General features: G+C 40.4%; 1 protein-coding gene across 1 annotated transcript in view; it reads left to right on the top strand.

Moving 5' to 3' along the window:
- Nucleotides 1–2,949: 2,949 nt before the first annotated feature.
- LOC115194414 (cytosolic phospholipase A2 gamma-like) overlaps nt 2,950–13,590 on the top strand; it is a 34,478-nt gene continuing 23,837 nt past the window's right edge. Inside the window, exons 1-9 of the mRNA XM_029754096.1 lie at nt 2,950–3,092; nt 3,619–3,680; nt 7,868–7,975; nt 8,286–8,428; nt 8,571–8,766; nt 8,975–9,074; nt 9,175–9,315; nt 9,406–9,483; nt 12,921–12,956. Of these exons, the coding sequence (XP_029609956.1) occupies nt 3,630–3,680; nt 7,868–7,975; nt 8,286–8,428; nt 8,571–8,766; nt 8,975–9,074; nt 9,175–9,315; nt 9,406–9,483; nt 12,921–12,956 (853 nt within the window). The 5' untranslated portion in view covers nt 2,950–3,092; nt 3,619–3,629. The remainder of the gene's footprint in view (nt 3,093–3,618; nt 3,681–7,867; nt 7,976–8,285; nt 8,429–8,570; nt 8,767–8,974; nt 9,075–9,174; nt 9,316–9,405; nt 9,484–12,920; nt 12,957–13,590) is intronic.

The raw sequence follows: 13,590 nt of genomic DNA, 5'->3' as shown, positions 1-13,590 counted from the left end.
AGTATTAGTCTAATTTGTTGGGAAAGTGAACAAAACAGTGGGTGTTTCTAAAATAGGTTATTAAATCTTGGTCTACTTGTCTACCATTCAAATCTGAAATCAGAACAGAAATATCTACTGTCATTCAAGAGGTATCGCTGTTTTAGTAACCGCATCAGCTACTTTCATTAAGCTAACTTCCCACCGTTTATATAAATGGCATTGACCATTCAGAAATGTCAAATTATAGCACTTCCAGGGGTGAAAGTAAGGCGGTACGGTCCGGTATGGCATCCCGGCAAAATAAATAGTTGGGGTGCGCCGTACCGATAAAACATGATCCTATCACAATAATGAAAACAAAATGTCAAGACAACTGTAGGCTATTAAACCATTATAATAACCGCCAGTCAGACAATTGAACGAATGGACTTGAAAACTGGTGGTATAGCCTACGCTCCAACGTGATGTTGTTCGACGACAACATTGACATTTTTTCAAGGCAGATATGAGCGGCTGAGATGTGGGCGGACAGCAGTGGATGCATAAATTCTGGCCTAATGACAATCACCAAATGTCATTAACTTTTTGATGTTTTGTGTAACAGATGTCTGTTCCCATTCACCACTGTTTGGAGGCTGGAAATACATGTATGTTGGTAGTGGATGAACGTGTGGGGGTAGCCTAGTAAAGGTGAACGTGTGTGGGTAGTCTAGTAAAGATGAATGTGTGTGGGTAGCCTAGTAAAGGAGACCTTTGAAGTGATTGTTTGACAAGTGCGAGCACACAGAGGTCCCATACCGGGAAGTAATTCATTCTACTTTCACCCCTGATCACTTCATAATTAAATGAGACAATTAGAAAACAATGAGACTTTTGACACACATAAATCAAGTCTTATTTGCATGTGCTCCAATGTTAACATTGTTGTTTGTGGCCCAGTCATTGAGAATATTCACATATCACAAAGTAGCATGACAACTTGACAAAAAAAGAGACACAGTATTTGCATACCAGTCAGGGCAAATACTGTCTATACTGTAGCAGCATCTAAGGTACAGTGGAAGTCGGAAGTTTACATTTACTAGGATTAAATGTCAGGAATTGTGAAAAACTGAGTTTAAATGTATTTGGCTAAGGTGCATATAAACTTCCGACTTCAACAGTACCTTAAAGAATGTGAAATGTCAGAATAATAGTAGAGAGAATGATTTGTTTAAGCTTTTATTTCTTTCATCACATTCCCAGTGGGTCAGAAGTTCACATACACTCAATTAGTATTTGGTAGCATTGCCTTTAAATTGTTTAACTTGGGTCAAACATTTCGGGTAGCCTTCCACAAGCATCCCACAATAAATTGGGTGAATTTTGGCACATTCCTCCTGACAGAGCTGGTGTAACTGAGTCAGGTTTGTAGGCCTCCTTGCTCGCACACGCCTTTTCTGTTCTGCCCACAAATTTTCTATAGGATTGAGGTCAGGGCTTTGTGATGGCCACTCCAACACCTTGACTTTGTTGTCCTTAAGCCATTTTGCCACAACTTTGGAGGCATGCTTGGGGTCATTGTCCATTTGGAAGAACCATTTGCGACCAAGCTTTAACTTCCTGACTGATGTCTTGAGATGTTGCTTCAATATTTCCACACAATTTTCCCTACCTCATGATGTCATCTATTTTGTGAAGTGTACCAGTCCGTCCTGCAGCAAATCACCCCCACAACATGATGCTGCCACCCCCGTGCTTCACAGTTGGGATGTTGTTCTTCAGTTTGCAAACCTCCCCCTTTTTCCTCCAAACATAACGAGGTCATCATGGCCAAACAGTTTTATTTTTGTTTCATCAGACCAGAGGACATTTCTCCAAAAAGTACAATCTTTGTCCCCATGTGCTGGGGACAACCATAGTCTGGCTTTTTTATGACGGTTTGGAGCAGTGGCTTCTTCCTTGCTGAGCGGCCTTTCAGGTTATGTCGATAGAAGACTCGTTTTACTGTGGATATAGATACTTTTGCTCCAGCATCTTCACAAGGTCCTTTGCTGTTGTTCTGGGATTGATTTGCACTTTCGCACCAAAGTACATTCAAGTCTAGGAGACAGAACGTGTCCCTTCCTGAGCGGTATGACGGCTGCGTGGTCCCATGGTGTTTATACTTGCATACTATTGTTTGTACAGATGAACGTGGTACTTTCAGGCATTTGGAAATTGCTCCCAAAGATGAACCAGACTTGTGGAGGTCTACATTTTTTTTCTGAAGTCTTGGCTGATTTCTTTTGATTATCCCATGATGACAAGCAAAGATGCACTGAGTTTGAAGGTAGACCTTGAAATACATCCATAGGTACACCTCCAATTGACTCAAATGATGTCAATTAGCCTATCAGAAGCTTCTAAAGCAATGACATCATTTTCTGGAATGTTCCAAGCTGTTTAAAGGCACAGTCAACTTAGTGTATGTAAACTTCTGACCCACTGGAATTGTGATACAGTGAATTATAAGTGAAATATTCTGTCTGTAAACAATTGTTGGAAAAATTACTTGTGTCATGCACAAAGTACATGTCCTAACCGACTTGCCAAAACTATAGTTTGTTGACAAGAAATTTGTGGAGTGGTTGAAAACGAGTTTTAATGACTCCAACCTAAGTGTATGTAAACTTCCGACTTCAACTGTACATCAGGAAGGCTGAGTGACACTGAGGATTGAGTGACGTTTAAAAAAAAAATCTGAAGTGACATGTTGGTACTAGCGAAAATAAAATGGGCATAGGTGTCGGCCTACTGGTTATGTTCAGTATAAGAAAATCATCCCCCAAAATTCCTACCACTCCAGTTCCACAAGGAAGTGTCACTAATTATGTGTTACTGAGCAACAGTTAGGTGTCTCCTGCTATTATCCCAGTATCTGTCACTCCCAGCATGTGTGTGTGTGTGTGTGTGTGTGTGTGTGTGTGTGTGTGTGTGTGTGTGTGTGTGTGTGTGTGTGTGTGTGTGTGTGTGACTGGGCCTATATAAGATGACAGAGGATGGGACTAGAGTGTAGAGATCAAGAGGAGATCAACTGGAGGTGAAGATTAAGACTGGACTAGTCTGCTCTACTACACTATACATCTCTGGTAAGACTTCTCTGTCTATAAACTGCATGTAGCATTTGTGTGTTGTTTTACTATTTTATTGATTAATCAATAAAATAGTATAATATCATATATATATATATATATATATATATATATATATATATATATATATATATATATATAAATAATCAAGAAAATAGTATAATATCATATATATATATATATATATATATATATATATGATGTTTTAAAGCCCTTTGTGACAATCTGTCTTTGTAAAAAGTGCTATATAAATTAATGGGATTGATTGTTGTGTAATAAAATGATGCAGGTGACCTTTATTCAAATCAGTCTAGAGTCTTTGGCTTCTAGTGTTGAAGTCACATTGATAGATGTGTTTAGGACATAGAAAATATATATTAGAGTGTCTTTGGGTTTCATCTGAGTACTATGTCCTTGAGTAATTGACTATCACAGTAATGTTATTAATTTATAGAACATGTTATCAAGAGTTTTCTGACCCTTTGACATGGATAATAACAAAGGGATTGGTTTGTGTTTAAAGGATCTGTGTAAATGAATTCAACAAGAGCAATGTTGCAACCAAAAGATACTCTTACTCTTAAGGTAAGAAACTCATCTTCACAATATAGAATAGGACATTTGTCTGAAAGGAACTCCACAATACTATAAAAATACCTTCTTATTGAAATGGTATGCTACTGCATAGTGGATATCGCTAAAATATATATTGAATAAAGCCCTTTTCTGTTGCTGTCAATATGAAGTTCACCAAATTGTATCACAATGAAAGGAAGCTTACTTCATTATGTTTATGTACAGCACCAGTCAAAAGTTTGGACACACCTACACATTCCAGGGTTTTTCTTTATTTTTCCTATTTTCTACATTGTAGAATAATAGTGAAGACATCAAAACTATGAAATAACACATATGGAATCATGTAGTAACTAAAAAAGTTTTAAACAAATCAAAATATATTTTATATTTAAGATTCTTCAAAGTAGCCACCCTTTACTTTGATGACAGTGTTGTGTCTTTGGCTATGCAGGATTAAGTGATATGACATGCTATTCTATAAAATAATTTCTCTGTAATTAATATTACCTGATTAAGCTAATCAGATAGATAATTAACTAGAAAGTCAGGGCACCATGAAAGAATGTTTATAGTGCTGTTATCTCCTGAATAAACTCTTAAAGACCTAGTAAACTTTTACATCAGTAGCAGTCAATATTTAATTGTCACCTTGTTTAGTCTCATCTGAAAGTGGTAAATTCTTGGTTATCTTCACGAACCCTGGCTAACAAGTTGAACCAGCAATACAAAATTGGGTTTAATTATTTATTTACTAAATGCCTAAGTAATCACACAGAATTACATGTACCGAATGGAACATACATTGATTCCAAATTATGTCATAAAGAAAACTTCCCTGGTGGACGGAGCCGACATGATGGCTGGTTACACAAAGGAAAGGGGGTTGGGTTTGAGTGAAAGAGCGGGAAGACTGAGTAACAAAGGGAGAAGCTATGCTATCGTAAATACAGTATCTTATGAATTGTAAATTACCACCCATTTGAAAAAGGAGAATGCAATAAATATTTACTCTGAGCTGCGCTTCGGTAGATTGGTCATCGATGGAAGGCCGGTTTGTCCTTTATGGATCTCTGAAGAATGTTTAGTGGTGAACTGGAGCGTGGTAGACTGGATACTCTGTCCGTCCTCTCCTAGCCCACGTTTAGCGACTGCTGCTAACTCAACGGCTAGGAGGTATCACTTCTGGAGTGAATAAGAGTTCAAAGTTCATACCATTTACATTTACATTTACGTCATTTAGCAGACGCTCTTATCCAGAGCGACTTACAAATTGGTGCATTCACCTTATGATATCCAGTGGAACAACCACTTTACAATAGTACATCTATATCTTTTTTACTATATTCTATCCCACGTATTCCTTAAAGAGGTGGGGTTTCAGGTGTCTACGGAAGGTGGTGATTGACTCCGCTGTCCTGGCGTCGTGAGGGAGCTTGTTCCACCATTGGGGTGCCAGAGCAGCGAACAGTTTTGACTGGGCTGAGCGAGAACTGTGCTTCCGCAGAGGTAGGGGGGCCAGCAGGCCAGAGGTGGATGAACGCAGTGCCCTTGTTTGGGTGTAGGGCCTGATCAGAGCCTGAAGGTACAGAGGTGCCGTTCCCCTCACAGCTCCGTAGGCAAGCACCATGGTCTTGTAGCAGATGCGAGCTTCAACTGGAAGCCAGTGGAGTGTGCGGAGGAGCGGGGTGACGTGAGAAAACTTGGGAAGGTTGAACACCAGACGGGCTGCGGCATTCTGGATGAGTTGTAGGGGTTTAATGGCACAGGCAGGGAGCCCCGCCAACAGCGAGTTGCAGTAATCCAGACGGGAGATGACAAGTGCCTGGATTAGGACCTGCGCCGCTTCCTGTGTTGCCATACCAAGTTGCCATACTTTTAACTCATGCTATATTCTGGCTGATATAGTCGAAATTCATCCTTTCGGCGTGTATATCGTCATCTTCACGTTAAAATTCGATGCTAATTTCATTAGGTTATTATCTGAGCCATTTCAACGTGGGGACCGTCGTCCTCGGAACAGGAAGTTACATTTTCGTCAAGAGCTTTATATAGGAGGGGAGAGAAGGGCGTGTTTCATAGTTTATAACCAATGTCTCTTCACTTGGGCGGGGCCACTGAGTTGAGCATAGTTCACTCATGAAAACCCAATTCTCTCATTTGGAAGCTAAAATTACATTTCATCTTTTCACAAATAGTTTCATATTTAAACATTTAAATTGCACAACAATTCCATGTGAATCTGATAACTATAATGTGTAGATATTCCAAGATACTAATGATAGGATGACATAAACTGTAAGAATGTCTCAGATGCCAACTGATCTGACATCATATTCATTAAGTACCAACGCATATTTTCAACTGGTTGGATTACCGAAATATGGTTCCATTTCCCACCTTTTGATGTCCCCAGAATCTCTGTGTTAACCAAGGGATTTTCAATAGTCACATCAGTAGAGTAGAGAGAGGAAAAAGGGGAAAGGTATTTATGGGAGTCATAAACCTACCCCCCCCCCCCCCCAGGGCAACGTCATGACAACAGCTTCACACACTCTTGGCATTCTCTCAACCAGCTTCATGAGGTAATAACCTGAAATGAATTTCAATTAACAGTGTATCTTGTTAAAAGTTAATTTGTGGAATTTCTTTCCTTCTCTATGCATTTGAGCCAATCAGTTGTGTTGTGAGAAGGTAGGGGTGGTATACAGAAGATAGCCCTATTTGGTCAAAGACCAAGTCCATATTATGCCAAGAACAGCTCAAATAAGCAAAGAGAAATGACAGTCCATCATTACTTTAAGACATGAAGGTCAGTCAATCCGGAAAATGTCAAGAACTTTGAAAGTTTCTTCTAGTGCAGTCGCAAAAACCATCAAGCGCTATGATGAAACTGGCTCTCACGAGGACTGCCACAGGAAAGGAAGACCCAGAGCTACCTCTGCTGCAGAGGATAAGTTCCTTAGAGTTAACTGCACCTCAGATTGCAGCCCAAATAAATGCTTCCCGGAGTTCAAGGAACAGACAAATCTCAACATCAACTGTTCAGAGGAGACTGTGTGATTCAGGCCTTCATGGTAGAATTGCTGCAAAGAAGCCACTACTAAAGGACACCAATAAGAAGATGAGACTTGTTTGGGCCAAGAAACACAAGCAATGGACATTAGACCAGTAGAAATCTGTCCTTTGGTTTAATGAGGATGGTTCCAACCTCAGTGTCTTTGTGAGACGCAGAGTCGGGGAACAGATGATCTTCGCATGTGTGGATCCCACCGTGAAGCATGGAGGAGGAGTTGTGATTGTGTGGGGGTGCTTTCCTGGTGACACTGTCTGTGATGTATTTACAATTCAAGACACACTTAACAAGCATGGCTACCACAGCATTCTGCAGCGATACGCCATCCCATCTGGTTTGGGCTGAGTGGGACAATCATTTGTTTTTCAACAGGACAATGACCCAACACACTTACAGGTGTGTAATGGCTATTTGACCAAGAAGGAGAGTGATGGAATGCTGCATCAGATAACCGGGCCTCCACAATCACCCGACCTCAACCCACTCGAGATGGTTTGGGATGAGTTGGACCGCAGAGTGAAGGAAAAGCAGACAATAAGTGTTCAGCATATGTGGGAACTCCTTCAAGACTGTTGGAAAAACATTCCAGGTGAAGTTGGTTGAGAGAATGCCAAGAGTGTGCAAAGCTGTCATCAAGCCAAAGGGTGGCTACCTTGAAGAATCTAAAATATAATTTTATTTGTTTAACACTTTTTTGGTAACTACATGATTCCATATGTGTTATTTCATAGTTTTGATGTCTTCACTATTATTCTACAATGTAGAAAATAGTACAAAAAATAGTACAAACCCTTGAATGAGTAGGTGTGTCCAAACTTTTGACTGGCACTGTATACTGTACTCATAAGAAACTCAGAATATGAGGATGGCATTAGTCTGCAACATACCACACTGTACTGTAATACATAGCTATGAATATGCATCCAGAATTAAGGAATAAAATCTACTTTTCTGACAAAGTAAGAGTATAAACTGTCAGAATTATGTTTAATTATCTTAAAATAACTTTCAATTGAAATGCCATGTTACTTTATAAATGTTATGGCTCAATTAAAACAAACTGTATCATTATGAAATAATATCTTGTACAGTTTTTTCCGTCTCTCGTTCATTCTGTCAGACTGTGCGTCTGTCTCACTCCATCAATGATGAAGAGATAAAATACGTGACGTTGAGGAAGACTCTGATTAAGAAGTGGCTGAAAGGTCAGGGTTTCAACTGTGAGCTGGTGGGTACTCCTGTCTTCTCTATCGATCACTCTCTCTGGTACACATGGTCTTTCTCTAACTCCTCTGTCTCCACAGCCAACTACATATGGAGCCCCCTCCCCACTCCCATGTCTCCAGCTGCCTGCTATTAGCCCCCCCCCCCCCATCATCCATATATAACGCACTGTATGATGGGATACTGATGTGAAATCCTTTAGATTTGATCTCTCTCGGTCTCACTCTCTCTGTCTGTCTGTGTGTCTGTCTGTCTGTCTCTCTCTCTCTCTCTCTGTCACTGTTTCTCTCTGTCTCTCTCTCCCCATCTCTCAGGAGGATGTTCCTAACATAGCATTGCTGGGGTCAGGTGGAGGAGAGAGGGCAGCAGTGGGCATGCTGGGATCTCTGTTTCAGCTGGAACAGGACAACCTGCTGGGCAGCCTCCTCTACATGTGTGGGGTGTCAGGCACCACCTGGTATATATATATATATACATACACACACACACACACAAACTATTATTCTTAGCAGGAAAGTTTATTTTGAATGTGCTGAAACAAATGAGGTATCTCTCTCACACCCTCTTACTCACTCACCCAATCACTGACACACACACAGGTGCATGTCATCTCTGTACAGCGATCCAGCCTTGTCGTTGAGTGAGCGTTGTGATGAGGTGATAATGAAGATGAAGGATTCTACGGTGGACTGGAGCAAAGCTGTGGAGTGGCTGAAATTGAGGAAAGAACAAAACCAGGACTTCAACCTCACTGACTTCTGGGGCGCCTTCATTGCCTGCTATTTCATGAAAGAGGTCAGTGTATGGTTGTGTGTGTGTTTGTGTGTGTGTCTATCTGTCTGTTTGCCAGTGTGTGTGTGTGTGTGTCTGCCTCTGTATCCCCCCATCATCTCTTCACCACCGTTGTTCTCTCTTGCCCCCCACCCACCATCTTTCCCTGCCTCTCCACCCCCCCATCTCTCCACTCCCCATCTCTTCCCCCTTGTTCTCTCTCCTGTATCAGATGCACACTCGCTGTCTCTCTGAAGATACTAACATCATCAAACCCTACCCCATCTACAGCGCCATAGAACTGGACTGCCACAGACAGGGTGACACTAAAGGTGACTTATGCAGGGTTCATGCAAACTTGGAAATTCAGAACTTTCTGAGTCAGACAAAGCCAATGAGTGTACATTTCTGTAATTTACCAACTTTCTGTAGGGGTGTGGTTTGAGATGACCCCCTACGAGAGCGGCTTCTCCGGATTGGGCGCTTTCGTCCCCACTTCCTGTCTTGGGAGCCAGTTTGAAGGCGGGACTCTGAGAGAGAAGAGGAAGGAAATGGACATGGTTCTGCTGCAAGGTGGAGAACGCATAGACACACATGCAAACGTGCACACACACTCACACACACACATCAATTTATTGTTGTTTGTTTGTTGTTGCTGGGCAGGTATCTGTGGGAGTTCCTTTGCAGACAGGCAGGTGAACAATGCTTATGTGGTAAAAAAGATCTGGAGCTTATTTGGAGGTAAGTTACAGTACAGCATGCTAGTTAGCCTGCAACCGAGGAACAGACACAGTACAGACACACAAAGAAACAACAACAATGAAGAGAATCACCTTCAATCAAAAAGAAACACAAAAAAATGTAAAACAATACTCCAAAACAATAGTAGACAAACTACAGGACACTACTAGACCATAAACTACAGGACACTACTAGACCATAAACTACAGGACAATACTAGACCATAAACTACAGGACAATACTAGACCATAAACTACAGGACAATACTAGACAATAAACTACAGGACAATACTAGACGATAAACTACAGGACACTACTAGACCATAAACTACAGGACAATACTAGACCATAAACTACAGGACACTACTAGACCATAAACTACAAGACACTACTAGACCATAAACTACAGGACAATACTAGACCATAGACTACAGGACACTACTAGACCATAAACTACAGGACACTACTAGACACTACTTTGGGGCAGGTAGCCTAGTGATTAGAGTGTTGGACTGGTAACCAAAAGGTTGCAAGATCAAATCCCCGAGCTGACAAGGTCATTTTTTATTTTATTTTTCCGTTATTTTACCAGGTAAGTTGACTGTGAACACGTTATCATTTACAGCAACGACCTGGGGAATAGTTACAGAGGAGAGGAGGGGGATGAATGAGCCCATTGTAAGTTAACCCGCTGTTCCTAGGCTGTCATTGAAAATTTGAATTTGTTCTTAACTGACTTGCCTAGTTAAATAAAGGACAATACTTAAGTGATAATGCCAGTGAAGCCGGTGTTTGAGGATATTTTGGCACGGGAGTTGTTAGGTTCGAGACAAAGCCGAGGTCAGCAAACTGTGCCAATATATCCTCCAAGCACCGGCTTCGAGGGCATAATCACTTTTATACAATGGGGTAGCTACATATTCAAATAATGATTGACATATTTTTATTAAAAACATTATTTTGATATATTTATTAATACTATCTAATCCTTCCACAAGATATAGTCGCAACACAAATCTAGGGTTGCTACCCAAGCCGGCCGGCCGGTTAAGTTGTTAGAGACGCGACCCAGCCGTTCAGTCTTTTTGTTCTGTATCTATGGACGCAACCCAGTCGTTTGTTCTAAATGTTCTTTTGCCATATTGGCTGTGATCAGCATTAATTTTGCAGATAGATTATAGCTTCCATCAATGTAAATGTCTTCATCACTTCCAAACTCCCATATATTTTTTTGCAAATATATATACACACATACAGTTGAAGTCGGAAGTTTACATACACTTAGGTTGGAGTCATAAACTCCTTTTTCAATCACTCCCCAAATTTCTTGTTAACAAACTATAGTTTTGGCAAGTTGGTTAGGACATCTACTTTCTGCATTACACAAGTAATTTTTCCAACAACTGTTTATAGACAGATTATTTGACTTATAATTTACTGTATCACAATTCCAGTGGGTCAGAAGTTTACATACACTAAGTTGACTGTGCCTTTAAACAGCTTGGAAAATTCCAGAAAATTATGTCATGCTTTAGAAACTTCTGATAGGCTAATTGACATAATTTGAGTCAATTGGAAGTGTGGATGTATTTCAAGGCCTACCTTCAAACTCATTGCCTCTTTGCTTGACATAATGGGAAAATCAAAAGAAATCAGCCAAGACCTCAGAATTTTTTTTGTAGACTTCCACAAGTCTGGTTCATTCTGGGGAGCAATTTCCGAACACCTGAAGGTACTACGTTAATCTGTACAAACAATAATACGCAGTATAAACACCATGGGACCACGCAGCCGTCACACCGCTCAGGAAGGAGACACGTTCTCTCTCCTAGAGATGAACGTACTTTGGTGCGAAAAGTGCAAATCAATCCCAGAACAACAGCAAAGGACCTTGTGAAGATGCTGAAGGAAACAAGTACAAAAGTATCCATATCCACAGTAAAACGAGTCCTATATCGACATAACCTGAAAGGCCGCTCAGCAAGGAAGAAGCCACTGCTCCAAAACCACCATCAAAAAGCCAGACTACGGTTTGCAACTGCACATGGGGGCAAAGATCGTACTTTTTGGAGAAATGTCCTCTGGTCTGATGAAACAAAAATGAAACTGTTTGGCCATAACGACCATCGTTATGTTTGGAGGAAAAAAGGGGGAGGCTTGTTAGCCGAAAAACACCATCCCAACCGTGAAGCACAGGGGTGGCAGCATCATGTTGTGGGGGTGCTTTGCTGCAGGAGGGACTGGTGCACTTCACAAAATAGATGGCATGAGGGAGGAAAATTATGTGGATATATTGAGCAACATCTCAAGACATCAGTCAGGAAGTTAAAGCTTCGTCGCAAATGGGTCTTCCAAATGAACAATGACCCCAAACATACTTCCAAAGTTGTGGCAAAATGGCTTAAGGACAACAAAGTCAAGGTATTGGAGTGGCCATGACAAAGCCCTGACCTCAATCCCATCGAAAATTTGTGGGCAGAACTGAAAAAGCGTGTGCGAGCAAGGAGGCCTACAAACCTGACTCAGTTACACCAGCTCTGTCAGGAGGAATGGGCCAAAATTCACCCAACTTATTGTGGGAAGCTTGTGGAAGGCTACCCGACATGTTTGACCCAAGTTAAACAATTTAAAGGGAATGCTACCAAATACTAATTGAGTGTATGTACACTTCTGACCCACTGGGAATGTGATGAAATAAATAAAAGCTGAAATAAGTAATTCTCTCTACTATTATTCTGACATTTCACATTCTTAAAATAAAGTGGTGATCCTAACTGACCTAAAACAGGGCATTTTTACTAGGATTAAATGTCAGGAATTGTGAAAAACTGAGTTTAAATGTATTTGGCTAAGGTGTATGTAAACTTCCAACTTCAACTGTACCTTTTAAAAAATATAGAAATGTCCTTTCTTACTCTTCAACCCTACCACCCCTCCCCCAATTGGAGCAAACTAGTGAACAACCATTCTTAGGCCTGTATTTCCAGTTTATACATACTATATACATTTTATGGACACAGTCTATTTTACAATAGTTAAATATACATATATGTTACTCCTGTCCCTCCTCTACTCCCAACCTCTTCCATCTATTTCTGACGTCCATCCGGTTTGATTTCCATTTGCCATATCTTTCAAATTGTGCTTTTTCAAAAAAGTTCTTAACCTGTATACATTTTACGGGCACAGTATGTTTTACATTAGTTATCTTGCTGTTATTAGTCCCAACCTTCAGCTCCATTTAACCCCTTCCACCTATCTCTTAACACCATCCATCTTGGATTTCTATTTGCCATATATTTTTCTACTGTGCTATGATCTTTCACAACATTTCTGAACCTTTCTATTCTCATTGTTTTTACAGATTGTAAATTGAAAATAAACAATTTTGCTAAAAGTATTATAATATTATTGATCAATTGACTATGACTTTTCAGATCCCCCAGTACTGTCATCTGCAGGGTCAGGTCCAGGTAAATATTGCAATTCTTCAGCTATTCCTGAGCTTGTGGCCGTATGGACAGTACCAAAACAAATGATCTAATGATTCCTCCTCTTCACAGCAAAATCTGCAGTGCTGGGAAAGTTGTATCTCCCATATAAATAACATTCTATTGGTTGCAAGAATTTGTATAATAATTGAAATTGAAAAGTTTTGAATCCGGCGTCATTTTGCGTATCAGTTCAAAAACCATGTGCCATGGAATCGGTACGTCAGAAATCTCTTCCCAACTATTTTGCAATCTATATGGCACGGCTGTCAATTTTTTGGTCCTTAAATGAAACTGGTATACTTTTTTATTTATCACAATTTTCTTTAACCAATTATGGGTTCCTGAGTGGCGCAGCGGTCCAAGGCACTGCATCTCAGTGCTAGAGGAGACACTATAGACCCTGATTCGATTCCATGATGTATCCCAATCAGGCCGTGATTGGGAGTTTCATAGGGCGGCACACAATTGGCCCAGCATCGTCTGGGTTTGGCTGTCATTGTGAATAAGAATTTGTTCTTAACTAACTTGCTTAGTTAAATACAGTTAAAAAAAAGTTCCTTCTATTTTTGCGGTAATGCTGCAATTAGTTGGTTGTAATTTTGGGTAGAGCAGA

The sequence above is a fragment of the Salmo trutta genome, chromosome 5 (genome assembly GCF_901001165.1).
Source record: "Salmo trutta chromosome 5, fSalTru1.1, whole genome shotgun sequence".
NCBI classification, from domain to species: domain Eukaryota; kingdom Metazoa; phylum Chordata; class Actinopteri; order Salmoniformes; family Salmonidae; genus Salmo; species Salmo trutta.
The sequence above is the reverse complement of the archived record's forward strand: the minus strand, read 5'-3'. Positions and strand labels throughout refer to the sequence as shown.